The sequence below is a fragment of the Siniperca chuatsi genome, linkage group LG1, assembly GCF_020085105.1.
Source record: "Siniperca chuatsi isolate FFG_IHB_CAS linkage group LG1, ASM2008510v1, whole genome shotgun sequence".
In the NCBI taxonomy this organism is placed as follows: Eukaryota; Metazoa; Chordata; class Actinopteri; order Centrarchiformes; family Sinipercidae; genus Siniperca; species Siniperca chuatsi.
The window spans coordinates 34,963,143-34,986,138 of NC_058042.1; the positions used below are offsets into that span (position 1 = coordinate 34,963,143).

A 22,996-nucleotide genomic window follows, 5' to 3' on the forward strand; every position below is an offset into this window, starting at 1 on the left:
GAGCTCTATGGCACAGAGGAATAATAAATATCACTTGATCAATTCATTGGTGGTTTGGGTCTGTACATGGGATTTGTTGATGAGAAAAAAATATAGAATATTACTAAATGAGTAAGTAATATCAGGAAGAAATTCTGAATGCAGCTGTGATTAAAGACCACCGGCAAGAGAAGGGCATAGTGAGTCGACAGGAAAACAAAACACAAACACAATGAGATTAAATTGATGATTTCATTATAAATCAGGAGCCAGCACACAGAAAACATCAAGAACACTGATCCTGGTACAGCAGTAACATTGTGACGTGAAGTGGGAGAATCTCGCTGCTGGATGAATATAATGCAGAGGATTTCAATAACAAGGCCACTCTACAACTCTACAGAGCTCTGAGACTACATCAACTGAACCTCATCAATTATTAACTAAAGCTGGAAACATGTTATTTTAAGAGAAATATGTGTCTGTGTGTGTGTGTGTGTGTGTGTGATACAGAGAGGAGTGAGCAGAGTTTTTGGTTGTATTCGACTTCAACATCAAAGCAGGATGAGATACTGTAGGTGTGTAAGTTTGTGTCTTCTAGTATTTATGCTCCACAAAATGATGGCCACATTAATAACAGTGATGTGTGTTTCAGTGCTGCAGGGCAGGGAGAATGGTTCCCATGCAGGGTCCGAAGCCCACCCTGTATCCATCTCCTTGGCAGTAACCTAAACAGAGGATGAGATGGGACAGAATTTTGTAAGTATTTTTGGGCATTATATGCTTTTATTAAGAGTCCACAGCAGAGAGATAGCAAGCAATTAAAGCAGAGAGATGGGGAATAACATACAATAAATAGGGTTTTTACATAGTAGGGGGGATAGTGCGCCAAGCCATGCCTAGAACAGGCTGTCGAGCTGCGCTAGCACGTGCATATGTTTTTCCACTGCACCACACAGGAAGGTTAAACTGTGATGTGTGGGAGGTGTGCAAGTCACAAACCAGGGTTGGCTGTTGTCAGCCCTGCTACAAAGCAGAGCCACAGCACAACAGCTATCCCCAGGTGTGATACTGTTGTGGAAACGCATGTCAATACGGCTTGGCATGACACAGCGAAAGTGGACCGACCCAGGCCCATGGAAAAACCCTAATAGGTCCCCAGTCAGACCAGCAACATTAATTTTTTAATGTATTTTTTTAAGGTCTTTACCTTAGAAAAAGACAGAAAAAAACTAATTTTAAAAACTAAATTAATTTTTGGGATTTTTCTAAAATCTTTTTAAAATTTTGGATAGTTAATCAGAGAGGTTTTGAAAGGGGCACGGTGGTGAACGCATGCAAGCTGTGAGGAAAGGTCATAAGTAGACACTACTTCAAGTGGCACTGCATCAATTTAACGTACAAAGTTTGTTGTGCTCACAGTCTGTGACAACAGTTTGACAACAGCCAAATCAGCAGCTGCAATAGAGAAGAAGCTGTTGGTTTGTCTGCGGTCGCAGGAGGGCATAGCTCCATATCCAGAGAGGTGACAGTCAGCATTCAGCTGACACTCTGGAAAAGATACATGTTGAGTGCCATGGGTGCAAGGGATGCGTTCACACCTGTGCCGGGCCTAGCAGCTATGCCATTGTTAGAAGAATTGCCTGCGTCAAAGATTTTCTTTTCCCAGTCAAATCTATTTCTTTATGATGCCTGCAAAGATGTCCTGCCATATTTGTTGTGTTGCATGGTACCCGCGTGTAGCATAGCCTACAAACTGCAGTTTTTATAACTCAACAAGGCAAGGCAAAATGTTGCCACACCAGTGACTTCAGGGAAGCAGAAGGATTTTCCAGTTCTGCTTTTTCTCCTTCATCTCCGACTCCGATGGTGTCTTGAAAAGATTTTTGATTTAGAATCGAAATCGTGACACAAAATTAATCACTGATTTAATGCACCCCTCAGAGAGCACGTGAATTGACCCAAATCAAAGACCCCCAGAATGCACGCTTGGTCTGGCTAAAAGCTAAAATGCTCACGGTGGATCTTCCAGCAATGACAGCAAGTTTACTTAATGTGAAATGTAAGGAAATAAAGCTGGGCTTTTTTTGTTTTTTATCAGCATATGTGTCATCTTCTCAGTTGTGTAGCAGATTAAAAGTTTAAATGATTTAACTGATCATATTGAATTACCTTATTTTTGGTAAGAGGAAGGAGCAGCTTTACACTCACTTATCAGAATAAAATCAGCGTTCATATTAAATAACAGTTAACTCAGTAAATTAATTTTAAAACAGGGCACCACTCCTTGACAAGGATAAATTAATTAATTCATTAATTAATTTAATTAATAATCAATAAAAATAATCAATAATCTGAAGTTGCTACAGAGCTCTTGTCTCGGGACAGTGACTGAAATATTTCATACACACAAACACACAATAACCAACATTTTATAAATGTTAATTTAACTACTAACTACACACACAGGGCAATACTACTAGACACACAAATGAACGGATAAATGCAACCATGAATGAATGATATGAACACAGTGATGAATAATTAAAAAGAGAATGACCATTTGACACAAAGGATGCAACGAATGATTGTTTGGTTAGCAGTATTGACTTGTGTAAACACAGGAAACCACTATGTGGAATCTTTTAATAGTAACCAATTAAATAAACTATAGACACCGTTCAGCAACTGAGAAGTTTTGGAAAGTCAAGGGGAGATTATTATTATTAGGGATTATTAATCACCTGAAGTAATTTAGCTATCATACCTATGTTGATGGGAGATCCAAATTTTTATCTACATAATTGTTCTTATTAAACTAAAGCATCAAATCCCAATGTCATAGAAAAGTATCTATTGTTTCACCTGAGTTTTGGCTGAGCAGGGCAAGCGTTACCCTGACGACAAGAGGAGAGGAGAAGCAGTGCAATTTCTCTGGAGCACTCGGTGGTGATGGGTTCCGGATGAAACTTCCCTGAGTTCCATGTTTCAGCCGTGGTGACGGTCCCATGGGCGACTCTGGCCTGAGTCGAATCTCTTCCTCCATAAGCAGGCTGATGAAGTTCGGTTGTGATGGCAATGCGGTGTGAGTGTCTGCCAGCTTTTGGCTGAGTTTAAAGTTGTTATGGCCCTCGACTTAACTCCGATGCTGCAACTGTATGTAGCAACTTCTTTAATCTGGTATCAGCAATTTAATTTCACTAATAAAGTTTCTTTCTTTAAGAGTTAAGTCTTTGAGTCTCTTTTGCTCCGTCTCTCCATCTCTCTCTATTTCTCTAAGGCCCAGGGTTTCTTCTTTTCTAACCTTGATAGATCTCGGAAATGGCATAGATCTGTTTTTACCAGGCCTATTTCTTTCAGAATTGTTGGATATCTGCATTTTTCCAACATGTTCTGTGTGCCTTTGGTCCCATGGGGTCAGTTGAGGCCTGCTGGGCCTCAGGATTCAGTCCGCCGTTGTCGCATCCTCCCCTGAGTTCCACTGTTGATCAACGGTCTTGGAGAGCAGCGGAGAAGAGACGTAAGAATAGAGTGAGCCAGGACAAAAAGTTTACTCTCATCTTAAAGTCTTCTGTAGGAGAGCGGGGTTGTTTGTGTTCAAGGCGCGAAACTTAGTCCACTCCCACCATATCTTATCATAATTCTTTCTGATGGTTTATTAAAGTGTAATTCTCCCATGTTAAAGCTTTGTCTTATCAGTTGCTGGAAGGCACCACGCACTTTATGAATAAAACGGGATATTGTCCACTTATAATCTAAATAATAAACAGACAGTTAATTAAAACAGTGTTAATTAAATGTCATACATGGTAGGCCTAATATATGTTATGACATTATGACGACACACCATATATAGGTTATCCTGACATATCTGTAACAGTAAATAAAATAGTAAAATAAAATCACAGTTATATCTCCAGAATGTCTTTTGTTTGTCTGCTTGTCTTTCCTTTCAGAGGAGTGAGAGGAGGAGGGGGGTTAGCAGACACACACATGCGCTCTCAGGGCCTTTGGAATTCTGCTTTTCACTTACATTTTCACTTTTTACCAGCTATGAAAAATTTGTTGTTGCATAGATACATATTCACATTTCATGTTCATTAGCTATTCATTAGGCATGTTCAACTGATTAAATATTAAGGTTCATTTGAAAGAGATCAGTTGAAAATATTCTTGGCAATATGTCATTAGAGTTGCAAGCAAGGATTTACACTGCTGAAACTGTATCCCAAATTATCACACATGCTGTCCAAAATTATTATGGATGTCCTTGAAAAAAATAGTTTTGTTAATGCAGAAAATAGTGATCATCATATTAATTTCTTTACATAAAGAACAGTTCTTGTTGACAGGGTCTAGGGGCATCAGCATGACAACATCGAGTTCCACACTCTTCTTACATTGTTACTCAGCGTAATTGATTGAAACATTGATCAATACATTTGATTTTGCATGGCAAAGTCATTTTTGTTATTCCTTTAGTCTTAGATTGACCAGTCCTGGTTTTCACTTGATGAAGACCAGAGATCATGAGATGTTCCTTAAAAGAGTGGTGTCAGGTTGTGTTCAGGTTGTGTGATTAGGGAGGGTAAGTTGTAATTTACTAGACTGGCTTAGGTTGTTCATGCTTTGTGAGTTTTTGCAGGCCGCCGTAAATCGAGAAATTGTCATTCAACCTTCCATTAGTGATCCGAGTCCAGCAAAGGTCATGGGACAGAGGAGCTTGCTGGAGATGGCTTATCAGTGCTCTGGACAGGCCTGGTTTATGACTTAGAAGCCAGCTTTCAGAAAAGTATAATCCTTTTCATTAATCCAAAAGATCCAAAATGTTCATCAGGATTAGGGTTTATCATGCTACAGTTGTACTGTAATGAACTGGTCATGTTCTACAGATGCCTGTTTGAACTTTTGTATTCAATAAAGTGGGGGATAAAAAATGTATTTAAAAAATGGAAAAAACCCCAACTTTATTTCTTTACATTTCACCAGCGTAAACAGACACACACTGGCATTGTAGTCGCCCTACAGGACGGCGTTCAGATCCGCCGGGACATGTGTGCAGGCGCATAGAGCGGTGTTCACAAACGCCAACTGCCATTTGCAACAGCATTTATAAATGACAGCTGCCAATATGAAACTAAATAATAATAATATTAATATAATAATATTATTATAATAAATAATAATAACAGACGTATAAACATCAAATGTTAGGGAAAAGGAGACGAATAATGACCACATTGGCTTTCCATACTCTTTACTTTAATATGTGGCCAGCAGCCTTTATGGAGTTTGTCAGTCATTTTTGATTGATTGCCTCTGCTGTCTTTGCTTGCTTGTGTCCTCTTTTCTGGTTAATTCTAGTAAGGCTATAATGAAGAGGTGCGGATGGTTGCATATTTATAATTTATAATCAGTTCTATGCACAGGCTACAAAGTGTCATTTAACAGAAAAGGAATTTATTCTTAGTTTGGACATTAGGGCTTGGTGGCGTGATGTTGTTCCACTACACATATGTTCACACGCAATTTATTTTGTAGCATAACAGAGTTTTCTATTTAATTGAATTAATTATCATATATCATCATATACCATTTTGCATCATATACCCCTTTTAAATACTGTACTTTTATTTTTTCTCAGTACATTTTTAATGCAATTTTACTTTTACTTGAGTAAAATATTCTAATACTCTTTCCATACCTGCTTTTTACTACATAATTTTATTCCATTATTAGTGTTGATTTTACACCAAAATGTTGTTTTCCTAATTAATAATATAGTTGAAATACAAAAAAAAACCAACTCTATATTTTCCAGTGAAATATCCAGTGATCTGGCTGCTGTGCTGAAGGTTCAGTCTAACCTGTGATGGTGACTTCATCTCCATCCTTCAGGAAGGTTCTAGTTTCTCCTCCTCCCAAATCGATGCTCTTAGACCCCTTACATGACAGCTCTAGCATAGAACCAAAACTCTCTGGATCCTGTTGAGATACAGTACACACAGTATAAGCATTGTACACTGTCTCTGTCTCTTTTATAGATAATCTGTTGGCGATAATGCATCTTCCAACATGAAACTGGTTAAATTGATGCTGAGAAGTTTAAAGCCCCAATGTGTATATATTTTTATTGCATTACATTAAGTTTTTGCTTGAAGAAAAAACAAATGTATTCTTTGTGTCACCAGTTCAGATCAGGTGGAACTTAAAAACAGAGGCTACAAAGTGCTTTACAGGAAAAAGAAAAAGGAAAGAGGAGATAAAGGTCCAGTGTGTAACATTATAATATTTATAAGTATGTTTTCATTAATGTATAATCATCTGAAAATAAGAATTGTTGTGTTTTCTTTACCTTTAGAATAAGCCGTTTTTATCTACATAGGGAGTGTGTCCCCTTCCACGGATTCGCCATGTTGCATCACCATGTGTCTACACTAGCCCAGAACGGACAAATCAAACAGTGGTTCTAGATAGGGCCGCTCACGTTTTTCACGAGTTTCACGGCCACTGTAGTTTCTCCGACATGCTTTGAAGGGGAGGGTGATGCAAGCAGTGTTCAAATGGTTGCAAACTGCAATTTCATCACTAAATGCCACTAAATCCTACCTTTAAAAGAGACAGATATGGCAATATATACACAATATATAATTTCAACTAGGGATCACCAAAATCCACAGTTTTTGCACATTGGGGCTTTAATTCAATATTTTCATTCTGTCTTACAGTATACTGAGTATTCAGCATTCAATTCAACAATGTAAGCATGAAATGTCAGGCCTGACTTAACCATAGTGCCTCAGAGTAGTCCGTGTCCAACAGAATGTCTTCACACACACAAATACACAATAAAAAAAAATCCATCTTAACTAGCATTTATCAAGTACTGAGCACAGTGTACATGCAGGCACTCACAGGTCCACTGATGGTACCAGAAGCCAGTAGGTCTCCAGGTCTGACGTTGCAGCCGTTGACTGTGTGATGAGTGAGCTGCTGCTTCATTGTCCAGTACATGTACTAGAGACAGAGAGAGAGATGGAGATAAAAATGGAAGAATATGAGTGAAGAGAGACAAGCTGTAAGACTTCATACTGGTTCACCAGTAATACAAAATTGACAAAATAGGCATAGCCCTGATTTAACAACCTACCCAGTCCTCAAGTTAGGGACTGTAGTAAAAGTACCACGGTGGGAAGGAAAAATAAAATTTTTCTCTGAACCCATGTGAGTGGCCATTTGCAGAACGAGGGACCAGGGTCAGAGAAGAGCAGAGTGTTCAAACTAAAATGCACTTGGCTCTTGACAGAGCTTAATAATTGAGAATATACTGTAGATGATAAAACTACTCACTATAAGTGAGGAATAAAAATGTAAATAAATATCTAAACGAATCTGTGGTTTGCAGAAATGTACAAGTCATTCATTTATTCTGGTGATTGGGTTGATATTATTTGATAAAAATAAGTTTATTTGGATAGAATTTTTTAATAATTGTTTAGTATTTACAGTGCTTTACGGGTTATTATAAAATGATAGAATTAAACATGAAAAAACATTTCAGTGGTAACCAGCTTGAATGTCTTGTGTTACTTTTTAATACACCAAATTCCTAATACCACTAGTGTTATCTAGTGCTGAAATAATTATTTGATTAATCGATTAGTCAATTGACAAAAAAGAAATCATCAAAAATGTTATTAATCAATAATTTAAATTAATTATCAAGAAAAAAATGTATCTGGTTTCAGTTTATTTTCAATCACATCACTGTCACCCTCTTGTGTAATATTGCAATTATACAACAGTTACCAACAAAATAGATGATATAATCAAAATATATTCATATTGTGAGGCAATTCTCTCTTAAAATTAAAAAAAAACCTTTTTGCTAGTGTTATCTCCATTTCCCCGGAAACACATGGGGCCTGACTAATAACTGGAAATAAATCTGTCACTTCAGTAGTATCCTATGTAATGAAACCTAGTTTACTACTCCAGCAAGTAGGCCGAACCTTAGCAACGACCTAGCAACAGATACGATTTCTAGTCCTTGTTGAGTCAGCCAGCCAACTTGAGCTGAAGCTTTCTAGAGATCGTTGGATTTCCCAAACTGAATAAATACCACACATATAAACTCAAAACTGCTTTGCAAGCTCAATTTTGTTGTAACTAAGATATCTACAGAATTTTTTTTTTCCATGGACAGATTTAGCTACTACATCTGCGAACTTCACATGTATTTTTAAGCTAGTAGTGCTGTTTCACCAACTCACCGGCACAGCTGATGGAGGATGCCAGAGCGTTTAGTAACATCAAGGCTAAAGGAGTTTTCGTAAGATCCAAACATTTCCAATAACTCCATAGCGTTGTAAAGCCCAAAAGTCAAAATTTATTGAAAAAAGACAGATGTAATAATTTCCATATTCACAACATGTTTTTATTTAATGAAATATTCTGCTTCAATCCATATTTGTTGTTGTTTAGCCTTTCAAAAACAACATTTTCACTGTGGTCACAAAACTGCCTCACATAAGGGAGGTATGTATGAGGGTACTTTTGTGTCTTTATTATGCAATCATAGGTTTGAGAGCAAAACTTTCCATGCTGCAATCAAAAAATAGATTTGAGCAAGACTATCAACACTGCAGTCAAAAAAATATTATTGCAAGTAAAGTTAATTTGTGATTAAAAATGTATTAATGCAAATCCAAAAGTTTTGTTTTTAAATCCAAAGGTTTTGTTTTCAAATCCAAAAGTTTTGCTTTTGAACCAAAAAGTTTTGCTTGCTGTTGAGGTGACTCTCGTAGACCTACGCTGAAAGATGTAAGACACGTCCCTATTGGCCAGCCTTGATTGGAGTGACAGCTTGGCAACATACACTGGGGTATGGGGTATACAGGTATGTTTATACATAACTTCCGTCTTAGTAATAGCAAGAATTGAACTGGTGCACGTAAATTGATTTTGTTTGACGATCTGTGATATTGTAATAGGTTAAAAATACATATGATTTTGTCAGCCTGTAAATTACCTGCTAGCTTAGCTCAATAAGATAGTCACTACCGTTACGTGTCCAGGATGCCTATTAGCCTGCATGGCGTTGTGCATGTTGCTACTAGTTAAAAGGACGATTTGTGTTCAACGATCTAACATTAGTTAATGTTATATTTGCGATATGTTGTATTATTTTATCAGCTTCCATCTTAACTTTAGTTATTGTTAGTTTTGAGAATAAGTTATGAGTTGTGAGAATATACATAACTTCCTGCAGTTGTTGCTCTTTCTGTGTTGAGGAAGTGTATCGGAAAAAGAGGGCAGCCCACAGAATAGTCACTAAGGGGCCTACGGGATGGTTACTACTGGCCAGAAGTGAGAAAGTGTGTATGAATGTGCACTGCAGCAAGTGTGGGGATGAGTGACAAAAGTTTGTGTGTTGAATTAAGTATGCATGTATCAGTATTTGTGTGCATGAATGGCGAATTAATCGTATGTGCTGAATCAGATCAAGAAGTGGGTGTGGAGTGAAACGAAAGTTTCAATTTGGAGCAATAGTACTAAAGTAGAGGTCAGAGACAGAGAGGATTACAAGGCTGACAGAGTGTTGATAATTAAAGTGAGTGTAAAATTATCCCTGAATCTGGAAGCAATATCGAATGAACCTCGGAGAGTGAGAAGTAAAATTAAAAATAATTTATTTATTAAAAAACGGTTACCCAAATAAATGTATTTTTCAAACTGACAATATACCACCAGAGCCATTTGTGCATTTTGCAAAAGAAGTTACAAGTTGTTACAAGCTTTGTGTGGCATATGCATTGGGTCCTGCCCGCATTGTAGAAGGAAAAGGTTATATTATCACCTGACAAAAGTAAGATGTGTAGAGGAGAACAAGAGCAAAGAATAAAACAACAAATGCAGTGTGGTGTGAAAATATTCTTGTGCATTTTTGCAGTGTCATTTGTTGTGCTGTGGATTGCCATACTGAGGTGGATGGTTCAATTTAGATGGAAGATATAGAGACATGAGGAATATGCACACATTTTTGGCTAGAAAGAATGTTTAAAACATCTGAAGGAGAAGAGCAATACCAGGATGCACATGCTAAATCTAAGGCAGATACAGACTGATTTTCCTAATGTTCTGTGGGTGCCATTCTTAAAAAGACTGTGGACGGCAGGAACATTACAGCCAGTATTGGAGCAACTCTGCTGTGACCCAAAAAGGATAGCGACAATCTCTCTTAACCCATTTTTAGGGGTGCCAGATGGACACGCTATTGAAGGAGAAAATAGACTACTGCTAAATCCACGATTGTGCCTTACCAGAAGCCCTAGAAAACTCAGGTGAGGAAATAATCAGAAAAAAATCAAAAAGACTGAAGCTGACAGATCAGAAAAGCTGAGAAAATATAAAGCTGCAGTAACAGCTGATAAAATAATAGTGCTGATCCAAACAAGGGAATTAGAAGAAGAGGCTGAAATCCCAAAATGGGATCCTAGTTGGGTTACATGGGAGCACCAGCAGAAAAAATGTGGAAGAGCGACACAGACGAAGAGGTAAGTACCCCATTGAAATTGAACGTGAAAAGGCATCCAGACTACAAATTCTGTAGCGCATGAAAAAATGGAACAAAAGTGGCCACCTGAGGGCATTTTGGACACAGCCTATTGTGAAGAAGTGGAAGCGAATATTAGATATCACAAAGCATCTGACACCAGTGATGAGAATAGGAAAAAGACACAAGGAAAAAGAAGTATTGCGTTGGTTCAGGGAAGAGGTAGACACATACCGGAACTCAATAAAGAAATTGAGGGAGATAGTGGGTGATGAGAACAAGGAGTGAGGAGACGAAAAAGAGACAGGCTTAAAGAGAACTAGACCAAACCCGCCACCATGGCCAGGTAAGCCGCCACCCTACCCTCACAAAGTAAAGTCACATGATGTCACTGTACCAAACACGATGTGATTGATCTGTATAATACCAAAAACCCCTTATATGCTGTGGTATTTACTACACATAATGTAGCAGAGTGTTACAGTGAATTTGGCTCAGCACACAAGGTTCTTACCTTAAAGTTTGACATGCAGATGATTGCTGCTTCTGCCATGTCCTGTCCTTAAAGAGCAAACAGCCAAAAGTTACTTATATTGAAACAGACAATCACTTCATAGCACATTAAAGTAATCCTGACACACAGCAGTGTGCTAAGCATTAGTTGAATTAAGGCTTTGTACACTATGACATGTACAGTATCATTCAGCCATGGTGGAAAGCAACTACGGTACATTTACTCAAGTACTGTACAATCTTGAGGTACTTATACTTTTTTTCCCCCACTTTCTTTATTGGCAAAACATTTGCAACATTAAACAATGCCAAAAAGAATTACCAAAAAATGTTTGGGAAGTACATTCACATTTATACAGTCTTGATGTATTTATAGCTCCATTCCAATATCACCATTTTGAGTCTTGTATAAAGTCAATTTTCCCCATTTTTCTTCCATTTGTGCTTCTTGTAGTTTCAAGACATGAATCAGTTTTTTATTTAAAAAGATTTCTTCAACAATTTTTAGCCATCGGTCCTTTTTCGGTGGTGCCACCTTTCCCCAATTCCTGGTAATAGCTTTTTTGCTTGCTACTAGAAGTATTTTAACCAAATATCTATCGCTTCCCATTACCCTTTCGTCAGAGAAATTCCAAGAATTTTTCCTTTATATAATTAGTTGAGTGCTTATCATTATTGTTCAAACCTTGATATAATGCTGAAATTATTCTTATGTTACTTTTCTAATATGCTTTGATTATGATTTTGATGACACCATTTACTTCCCTGGAGGGATCCCTTAGTTGAAGGTATCTGTAGAATTCATGTGTCCCCAAGTCATACTTTTCTCTCAGATTTTGGAAACTCTCCAGCTCTCCTTTTTTCCAAAACACACCAAGCTGTTATTCCTTTTGCTGCCCATTGCTTAAATCCTTGGTCATATTGAGCTAGTTTGAAATTACTATCATTAGCTATCTATGTACATTTTTATCTCGAATCATATTTTGATTTGGTTATTGGTTTACTTCTTTTCCTGTCTTTCCACTTTGCTCCAAATTCTGGCCTGCACCAACAATAAACAGGCCTCAGTTGAGGAAGTTGATGGAAGACCCATACCACCTCTATTTTTGGGTAGCCAGAGAGTTTCATATCTAACTCTAGGTCTTCTGCCCCCCACAGACGAACCTAGATATTATTCTGTCCCAAATTATAAATAAATAAATCCCAGGTTGAGACTGAAACAAGTAAAAAAAAAAATCTGGGTAACACATTCATTTTGATGGTGAATTAAAATCTAGTGGTAAGGTAGATCGCCTTTCAATATGCTTTTGAAATTCTTGATTTAATTTGTTGTAATGTGTAGTGTTTCAATTCAATTCAATTTTATTTATATATTTATTTATTTATTTATTTATATATATTTATCTCATTGCACTTTTCCTATAGAGCAGGTCTAGACTGTATTCTTTATAATATTATTTACAGAGACCCAACAAATCCTACCATGAGCAAGCATTTGGCGACAGCGGCAAGAAAAAAATTCCTTTAAGAGGCAGAAACTTTGGACAGAACCAGACTCAATGGTGGGCGGCCAGCCCCCGCTGCTGTGTTAGGTTTTGAGGGGGAAAAGGGGGAGAGAGAGAGAGAGAGTTCAGAAAGGTTTTTCGTGATTGTCACACCCAAATATTTAATTGATCTTAGATTCCAATTAAGGTCGTAGGATTCTCGGATTACTTTTAATGGTATATAATTGTGTGTTAGAATCTGTGTTTTAGAAATATTGATTCTATATCCTGAGAGATGGCCATATGATTACTTATTCACTGGAGTTTTACCCACATCAGTGTTTTGTCTTTGAGCTATGTTACCTCTTTCCACTGGCAAATTATTCACTTAAGAATCTCCTTTAGTATTCTTGCATTTTTTTTTCCCCTCGCTCGTTGTGCTGTGTCCCGGTTTGGATTGCTGTCTTTCACTTGTTGCCATCCCAGAGCTCCACGAATCCACCCTTCCATTCATTCAGCATCCTTGTTCGGTATGTTCTTGTTCTTCTTGATGTCCAGGTATGTTCTGCATTTCTGGACAATTTCAGTGGGGTAGTCATTTTTGTGTGAGGGCTCTGTGGGTGTGTTGGATAAGTAGGTTGGCTCCTTCAGGTAGCTCCAGTTCTATTTTTAAGAATTGGTTCAGGTAGTTGGAAGTAGAGATTCCTTCAGTGTCCTCAGGTAAACTGAAAATACGGATATTATTTCTCCGTGATCTCGCTTCAAGGTTAGTTATTTTGTCTTGCATCTGGCGTGTCTGGTTTATTATCTTCATTAGTGAGTCACTTGCCTCTGACTCCGCTGTGCCTGGCTTCGGTTATGCTCACCTTTTGCTCCTGTAATTCTCTGTTACTTTCTGTGAGTTTACAGTCAATGTCTTGACTGAGACTAGCTATTTCTTGTTTTGTCTTTGAATATTGTCAACTCGTCTCAGAGTTCCTGTTTGAGATCTCTTATGTCTCTGCGAATGTTAGCTAGTTCAGCTTGCAGTGCCTCAGTGTGGTCATATTGGTCCATTTTACCCACTACATTGTCCTCGTGTTTACTGCTCTTGAGCTTTGTTTAACTGTTTATTGTTTTTCCTGTTTCTGTGTTTATTATTCCCACTCATCTCTAGGTTTTATAGCATTTGTATATTGAGTTACATAGATTGGGTGGGTTTATTTCTACCGACATGAGCGAGCTAGCAATTAAGCAACCATTCAGTCCGCCATCTTACCGGAAGTCCCAGGTACTTGTACTTTACTTGAGTATTTAAATTTTCTAACTCTCACTACACAAGTACACAGTAAAACCATTACAATTGTGTACAGTACCTTTTAGTGACACAAATAGGTTAATGTTGAAAGTGTAAGCATCATGGTGTTGCAAGTAGGGGAGGGGCTCTGGATCCTGCAGGAAGAGAAGAAACAGAAACAAAATGAACAAGAAAAAAAAGAGAGGCTCTAAGAAAAAAAGCTTTTCTATTCTTAAATCCTTAACACTAGTGAGACAAAAATGAAATGTTTGTCCTAAGGGTGGCAATAGAGGAAATGCCATGTGGTTCTCTAAATCAGTAGGGGTTTATGTATAGATATACAGATGTGTATGTCTTATGCCAAATTTATACTTTTGACGTCCGCGAGTACGTGAGGCTCCACGTGATGTAAATTTCGTCATTAGAGGGTGTACGCGTAGGCTCTGTGCTGATAAAAGCGTACCTCCAATTTTTTGTGATTTGTGAGGGCACCAACTGCGCATGCACTGGAAAGCCAAAATGGACGCTGTATTTGAAGAGAGGTTGAGTGTAGAGATCCGTCGCTACCCACATTATACAACAATATAAAGACAATCCAAGGTGCAACAATTGGTGAAAAAAATAAAGTGTGTGTTTGCAGAAGTGGAAATATTTAAGAGAAAAATGGAAGGAAGAAACTGAAGGGAAGAAGCGCTGCAGCAGGCAGAAATGTTTCTGTTCCCCCATTGTTTCCATCTTGAGCTGCCTGTCTGACTTTGTGAAACATTGGGACACAGACTTCAAATTTCCAGTAAAGGTAATGTGAATCAAATTTGAACTTGTGCCTTTTATGTTTGTTTGGTTGTTGGATAGCATTGAGAAGTGAATATAGTATCGTTTGCTTTGGAATAATGATTTGGGTAAACGATCTGTGACTTGATCATTTTCATTTAGATGTTTTAGATTTTATGGACTATATGATTATATGTTATTAAATATAATTGTATAAGACTACATGATTATATATCATTATTATTTTAAAAAGTACTCTTTATTATTTGACAATGAAATTAAAATTCATGGTGCTATCCTAAAAACTTAGAAACTATTTAGCTTTACAATGTGCAATGTAGGTGAGATCAAGGGAATTATTCATGACACAATTATAATGGTCTCATGACAGCCAATGTCAAAACCAACCATATATGATAGTATAATGTAGTGTTAACACATAAAGCTAAATAGTTTCTTTAAGTTTGATAAGGCTTGATAAGGTTTGATTAGGCCTGCTATGGCATGTTTATGACAGGTTATGTTGTCATAACAAAGACATCTCAAACAATGTCAACTTTGCATTAAAAATTACATAATTGATCGAATGACACTTAAGAAGAGTGACTGAGGATTATGGAAATGGCTTCAAAACTTCCATAAGGTTGCTTTTATTTAAGACTTAAACTATAAACGACTTAGGTTTGTGACTGGCATGTAATAGCCAATGCAAAGGTCTCAAATATAAAAGTCAACCCATTCTGACAACACAAATAAAGTGAGGCCTACAAGCAGTTTGGGTGGGTAGTTACACGAAGTGGTTCCACGTCATGGTCTGATGACTCAATACAGAATTTAACTGGTGACTTGGAATTCAGGGTCACCATTGGACACTTATCTTCACTGGTGTAAGTTGTGACCCTTGTTCTAACCTGGATGGGGTTGGGCTCTGCAAAGGGTAACAGCGCCTCCATGGGGACGACCCAGGGTGAGATGGTTGTCCCGAAGTTCTTCCCCAGGAAAGGACCCAGAGGTACATACTCCCATGCCTGGATGTCCCTGGCTGAGAATGAATACAAATATTACTGCATAAGTAGGCAGGTTAGGGTCCTGTAATGGTAGCAGCTATCAGGCAATAACAAGGAGTCAAAAAAGTTTGGTATCATAGAACAAAAAGTAGAATCTAAACAACCAGGAGACCAAGAATTGTGGCGACTTGAACCTTTGTTCTAAGCAAGGTAAACAAAAAAATGCACACGATAAACATTTTGACACAAATTTCCCATTACCTTGCAGATACAAAGCATTACATGATGCTAGGAAAACAGGGACATGTATTTAATTAAAATCTGTTCCTGTGGTAAGTGACAGGTGCAATGTCTCAATCATAATATTTATATAGGAATAGAAAAATATTCTATTTTGTTGTAATCATTACAACATTATTTCAAGAGGCATTTCTAAAATTCAAGACAAACCTAGTAGCCACATCTGTTCAGTCTGTACCTTTGCCTAAGGTACGTTTTACATCCACCCAAGGTAATTCTTGTAAGTGCATATCTGCAACCTATCCAGTCTCCAACAAGCATTAGCCTCTGCTTTTCAACAGATACAACAGTTCACAAGACCCAGGCTCGTAACAACAAAACACTTTCAGTTTTCTTGCATAATCTTTGATGCTAATGTGTATTTTAGTGCATTATTCTTTCTGTTGGTTAGGAAAGGTTAGTGTAGGTTATTTTCATCTTCTACCATTGATTCATTGTTGTAATTTGTTGATTCATATTAAATAATCTGCTATTGCTTCTACTTCATTCAAAAATTTGTATCTGTTCCTTTCAGTCTCATTAAATTTGTTTCATTGTTTTACAACATTAAACTCATAACTTTTGTGTTAAATTAGTGCTCATACTATTGTATAAACACATTCCATTCTAATCAATATTATATAATTCTAGTTTGGAGACAATAAATACTCATCTGCCATCACACTGTGGTCCAGTTTCACAACAAATCAGTGAATGGAAAAAATAACTTACTATATTCATTTTTATTTAAATTAGGAGATACTGAAACACTCATGAATAGGCTGCAAAGTGGTTCACTGAGTAAAAGTTTGGTGCAGACTCAGATAGGCCTTGTGGTCCAAGGAACATATCTTGGCAGTGTGTACTACAGGAGGGCATCTGAGCCTGTCAAACAAATGCACATTAAACCATGTGAGTCTCTGAGCTTTTGGCTCTGAGTTGCTTCCAGTGCCAGGATCACAATATACCTGCTTGCAGGTCTAGTTTTAATTAAAATTGGCTCCTGTAATGAAAATTGGGAATTGGAAGGCTACTGTATGTACAGTCACAGAATCATATGGATAGTTGGATTGGGACTGGTAATAATATGAAGAACAGTTTCAATTCAAAGTATAGTGTTTGGGACAGTGACAGATCATTTCTCAGAACAAAAAACAGTCCGTCAGTGACAGTCATCTGTACTCAATGAGCCATGCAGGCATCATTTGTGCTACCACAAATCGGTTGGCATTTTAAACCTAATCCTAGGAACACACATGCAAAATGTGTTTAATTTACATATATAAATACTATGAATGTGTGTTTTGTTTGCTCATAGTAATAATTAACACAATAATGATTCTTTACTTAAAACTTCCAATATTGTTCCAACTTGATTCCAACAAGCACCTCCATAAGGCTTTTTTGTGTTGTGCAGAGACTCTTACCACTCCAGTCATTCATGAGTACCATGCCAAAGATGTGTTCATGGGCTTTCTTGATGGGAATGGGCTCCCCGAGCTGATTCCCCCCTCCAACAAAGAAGGCCTAATCAGGGTAAAGAAGAAATATAAAAGCAGTGAAATACTGATGTATGCTATTGTGGAATATTGAATATCACACAGACTAACAAAAGGAAACAGAGAAGGGCAACTCAGATGCTGAAATGAAGTTATGGTAAATGGACTGTATTTGTATAGTGCCTTTCTAGTCTTCTGACCACTCAAAGTGCTTCACACAACAAATCACATTCACCCCATTCACACACTGATGGCAGTTGCCAACTGCTCATCAGAATAAAGAAACCTACTCAGTCACACACACTCACACCCCAATGGCACAGCCCTCGGGAGTAATTTGGGGTTCAGTATCTTGCCCAAGGACACTTCGACACGTAGGCTAGGGGAAGCCAGATCGAGCCGCCAACCTTCCGATTGATAGATGATCCGCTCCACCACCAAGCCACAGCCGCCCCATATGTCAACATCTATTCAAACATTACAAACATACAGGTGATTAGATCAAGTAAACACTGTAATCACCATCTCCAGCTCAATGTCCAACTGCTTAGACGGGCCAAACACTGGAGGTTTCGCTAAGAGAAAGGAAAAGGCAAACATGGTTATCATCAGCTGTAAGAGGTTTAACTCTGTGTACTTACATTATTCACACTGTTGACCAAAATCTGTTCAAATAGCGACATCATGGAGATTTGCTTCATAATTTTGGGGCAAAAAAAGCAGGTTCATACAAGGTAAACTATTAAATTTAGGGGTTAAAGCTGCATTAATTTATTTTTATTTTTTGCAGGCAGTGGAACAAGCAGTAAACACAACATTGACATACAGTATTATAACTAGGTCCAGATAAAACTTGTTGGGGGCCCTGCTGGGCTGCTGGAATACTACCTCACTCCAGGTTTGCTGTGTGGTAATATGAGCAAACACAAATGAATGTGAGAATATACAACATATAGACACAAAACTAAAATAATGAAGGTCAAAAATTGCACTTTTATTAAATTTGGCACAGGGGTAGGCTATAGAGTCATTCATTACTTAGCAGGCAATGGTAGGGACAACCCTGCTGTTTATTCTGGCATCATATTGGCTAAAATGTTGGTGACATTCTTATGTAAAAAAAAAAAGCATTTAAACACAGTGGACAATATTGAGGTCAGCAAAAATTATCGAGGTCATGTCCATATACGATAAGTCGATATCGTATATTTCATACGATAAGTTGATAACGTAATTATTGTGTTAGGCCTAACTAGATATGATCAATCTGTCTTTATTAACAGGCTATGTCCAACAGTCCTTTAAATTAGCTGTAAACCGCTTCTTAAAAAGCCCACTCTTAATCCAGAGGTTTCAGCCAACTATAGACCTATATCTAATCCTCCCTTTCATTCTAAGATCCTTGAGAAAGCAGTCACCAATTAGTTGTGTAACTTTCTACATAACAATAATTTATTTGAGGATTTTCAGTCAGGATTTAGAGTGCATCATAGCACAGAGACAGCACTGGTGAAAATTAAAAATGACATTCTAACTGCATCAGATAATTGACTTGTCTCTGTACTTGTCTTGTTAGATCTTAGTGCTGCATTCAACACCATTGACCAACACATCCTATTACAGAGACTGGAATATTTAATTGGCAATAGGGGCAATATGTAAGAATTTAGACTTAGAATTACTCTCCAACTGTCAAATTCATACTCCATAAAAACAGGGGGCAGCATATAACATATCAGGTCATAACTGCTGCTAACTGCCATTAGTTAGTTAGGTTCTATAAGCTGACTGAGCCCAGAATGACAGAACCAGAGATGGGTGAGCAGACACCGGAACCGGGGTCAGCAGCCTCCCGGTGAACACGGCCAGACCGGGACCGAACAAAGCCTCCGAGACCAACGGAGGCCGTTTTGATGACAGGGAATACAATAGCGTGATTTACAGTGGCTCTGACCAGGACTCGCAGCTGACAGAGACACTGCACGTTCAGGTGAGGACAGGAGAGTTGTCAAGCGAGCAGCGAGAGGAAGTTCGGGCATAAGACGCAGTGACAGCGTGTAGAACCAGGATATTATTCACATCTAACTCGCCCTTTGAGGCACAACAACACAGGATGGGCCAGAACGAGGAAGGGGCTAGCAGGTTAGCATGCTAATTTCAGTAGATATCTCTGCAACACAATACACTGACGTCATCGACATAACATCAGAACTTACTTCTTTACATTCTGTTGATAAGGTTTTTTTTTTTAACGTTTTATAATAAAGTTCTGGCCAAATTTTACATATTGCCCCTTTAAAGGAACCACACTAAGCTGGTTTAAATCCTATTTATTTAAAAAAGTGTATAAAGCATCTTGTGGCTCTAGAAGGACCTGCGTGAAATCTGATAAATTGCCTCAAGTGATGTCACCTGCAGCAGTGGCTGAAGACAACATGTTTGAAAATGAAACAAAATCTGGGAGTGTAGAGTTAGAAAGAAGCATGTTTACCAGAACCCTGTAGCCTACTCTTCTTTGCTTGAGGCTATAGAGGCTCGAGGCTTCATTAGCTACTACTAGCACAACACACCCAAATCTCCAACTGAACTGTCGGAAGTTGAGTTGCATTCTGGGTAATGTAGGCGCCAGGTTTTGACAAGGAAGAAGAATGTGTGGTATAAAAAATAACCATATCTCTAGTTCTGTGACATCGATTTTTATCCTTTTGTTTTTGAAACTGTCCATCGTGAGTCCGACAGTGTTATAGGAATGCAATGCGGTGGAGAACAATTTTAAGGTTAGCAAGAATGTAATCACCAGTCTTGAAGATGTGTTTGTAACAAACTTTTAATCCTATGTGATAAGCAAAGTTTTAATTTGAGTGACAAGAAATAAATGATATGAATAATAGAGCCATACACTGGTGAACGTAAGAATCTTACTCTGGTCAGGTCTCATCTGGCCTGAGGGACGGCGGATGGAGGTCCCAGAAACAATCACTGATGATGCTCTACCATGGTATCCCACTGGAAGCCTCAACCTGCATAAAACAATACCCATGTTAGTACAACAGTGTCCACAGTGGGAAAATAAAGTTCAGTTTGTACATGGGCCGCTGTGCCTAGATCACTGAGATCAGTATACAAATTGTGTATATTTCACTAAATTTCACTGAACAGTGATGATATTTTTTTTAATTTGTTATGATAGACAAAAAGCATACAGTCATTTGTAAAACTATTCAGTTCAGTTGCATTACAATAACGATGACAAGACAAAAAGAGCACCACGTAAAATGTGCCCAGGTGATCTCTTACAAGATACAAGATAGATTTATTGATCATTTTACAACACAGGACTGTACAATAAGATTTTGTTTTGTAGTTTCCTTTATGCTACTAAAAGAAAATGATATACTTAAAAGTGAAGTACAGAAATGTGACAGCAATGAGTGCTAAGAGTCAAAGATGGAAAGTTACTGATGTAAGTAAATAAGAGATTGCAAGAGATTTTATGGCCACAACACTGACATTTCATCACCTTTTAAGTTGATATGGAGAACTTGTTAGCAAACAGTTGCTTAATTACACATCCAGCAGTTACGGAGCAACATTTTCATTAATTTGGGGTCGTGTTTCTGGTTACCTGTCAAATCTAAGTCCAATATTCACTCTCTTTGAGGTCTGTTTTTTGTCTCTATCAACTCCTGAGGGAAATACCTGGCTCTTTAGCTGCTAAATGCTCCACTACATTCACCAGCTAGTCACTAACTGTGTCAAGGCTGCCAACTCTCATGCATTCACCGTGAGACTCACGCAACGGAAACTTTTCACATGCTCTCATGCCACACAACAATTTTATAAATGTTAACGTTGCGGCGCGAATCAACTCCTCCCAGCAGATGCGACATCAGCGTACGCTGGAATAGTAATCAAGTGGACCTACTTTTGCACTGTGAGTCGCAGACAGTTAGTGACAGAGTGGTAATGTTAATGGTTAATTAAATGAAGTGTCACCAACAACAGCAAGTTTGATGAATTGATCTCTGTGTGTCATTAATTAATTGATGTCTTTTACCATGTTAAAGTGTAAAAGTATAGATATATGAAGATAAGAAGGATTATGTTTCTATTTATCTTGGCATTAAACAGCTGTTTTGATGTCTTCCAGTCAGATTTTCGACCACACCATAGCACTGAGACTGCTCTTGTTAAAGTCTTCATTGACATCCACTTAAACACAGACAGTGGCAGAATTTCAGTCTTGGTATTATTGGATTACTAAACCGACTGGAAAACTGGGTGGGACTTTTCTGGCACAGTATTAAACTGGTTTGAATCCTACTTAAAGGACAGGGACTACTTTGTAGGTAATTACACATCTGAGGGGACAAAAATTACATGTGGAGTTCCCCAAGGCTTCATTCTGGGGCCTCTTCTGTTTAACATCTATATGCTCCCACCAGCTTAGATTATGGAAACCAATAAAATATGTTTCCATAATTATGAAGGCCACACAAATTTACATAATAATGTCACCAGGGGACTATGGTCCAATCCAAGCGCTGAGTAAGTGCATTGAATAAATTAGGATTTGAAAAAATTTGTCCATGCATTTATCTTCAGCAGACTCGAGTACTGTAACGGTGTCTTTACAGGTCTCCCTAAAATATCAATCACAGACACCTGCAGCTGATTCAGAACGCTGCTGCTTGCGTCTTTAATAAGACCAAGAAAGTGGATCACATCACTCCGGTTCTGAGGTCTTTACACTGGCTTCCTGTCAGTCAAAGAATTTATTTCAAAATACTACTCTTGGTTTATAAAACACTTAATGGTTTAGGGCCAAAATACATTTCTGATCTTCTGCTACGTTATGAACCATCCAGCTTTCTCAGGTCGTCTGGGACAGGTCTGCACAGTTTAAATTTTTTCAACTTTGGTGTCCCCAGTGATAGTTTCAAAAAAGACACTGAGGCAAACTTGAAACAAAAATTTGTGCCATTAGAATAATAATAATAACAATAATAATAATAATAATAATGCTATAGTGACAATTCTACACATAGTGCTGCTGTCAGTGTTGCTGTTCTCTCTGTATTCGGATCTTTTTAGGTCCACAGCATTTTGGATTAAATCTAAGAAATGAAGGCTGTCTGTGCTGTGGGACTGAGGCGTGCTGCAGGGATATTCCCAGAGCCCTGCTGCAGTGTTTAAATGCACAGACGCTCTGAGGCCCAAATTAATTACAGAAACCTTGTAGTGTCCCTTCACATATCACTGTTTGCAGAGAGCCTTGAACAATTTGCTTCAAGTTGGCTCTCAAAATCTGCCCCAACACTGGGAATGTATCAAGGCCTTTCAGTAAGCCTTCTGTTCATTCTATCAACAGCTGTTAGTACCTACTGCTGGTTTGATTGATAGTTTACCAGTTTGGCATCAGAGCATTCTCCTTCCCCCGGAACATGATGCCAACGTTGGTAGCATGATCTCTGGAGGAGTAGAAGTCGGTGTAATCACCTGTGAAAAACAGAGAGGAGAGTTCATAAGAGGAACAGGCTAAAATATTCACATCTATTGCCTAGATAAGATAAGTTAGTTTTATTGACTGTCACAAAGTAACAGAAATATTACTTTGACAAGGCTGAACAAAA

The 22,996-nt window shown here is 38.0% G+C and overlaps 1 protein-coding gene across 1 annotated transcript in view; it reads right to left on the reverse strand.

The window, feature by feature from the left end:
- Positions 1–217: 217 nt before the first annotated feature.
- Positions 218–22,996, reverse strand: part of fah (fumarylacetoacetate hydrolase (fumarylacetoacetase)) — a 28,704-nt gene continuing 5,925 nt past the window's right edge. The window contains exons 5-14 of the mRNA XM_044209703.1: positions 22,772–22,862; positions 20,286–20,383; positions 17,886–17,938; positions 17,292–17,391; positions 15,490–15,620; positions 13,887–13,962; positions 11,049–11,095; positions 6,895–6,996; positions 5,847–5,964; positions 218–707 (exon numbers count right to left, since the gene is read on the reverse strand). Of these exons, the coding sequence (XP_044065638.1) occupies positions 631–707; positions 5,847–5,964; positions 6,895–6,996; positions 11,049–11,095; positions 13,887–13,962; positions 15,490–15,620; positions 17,292–17,391; positions 17,886–17,938; positions 20,286–20,383; positions 22,772–22,862 (893 nt within the window). The 3' untranslated portion in view covers positions 218–630. The remainder of the gene's footprint in view (positions 708–5,846; positions 5,965–6,894; positions 6,997–11,048; positions 11,096–13,886; positions 13,963–15,489; positions 15,621–17,291; positions 17,392–17,885; positions 17,939–20,285; positions 20,384–22,771; positions 22,863–22,996) is intronic.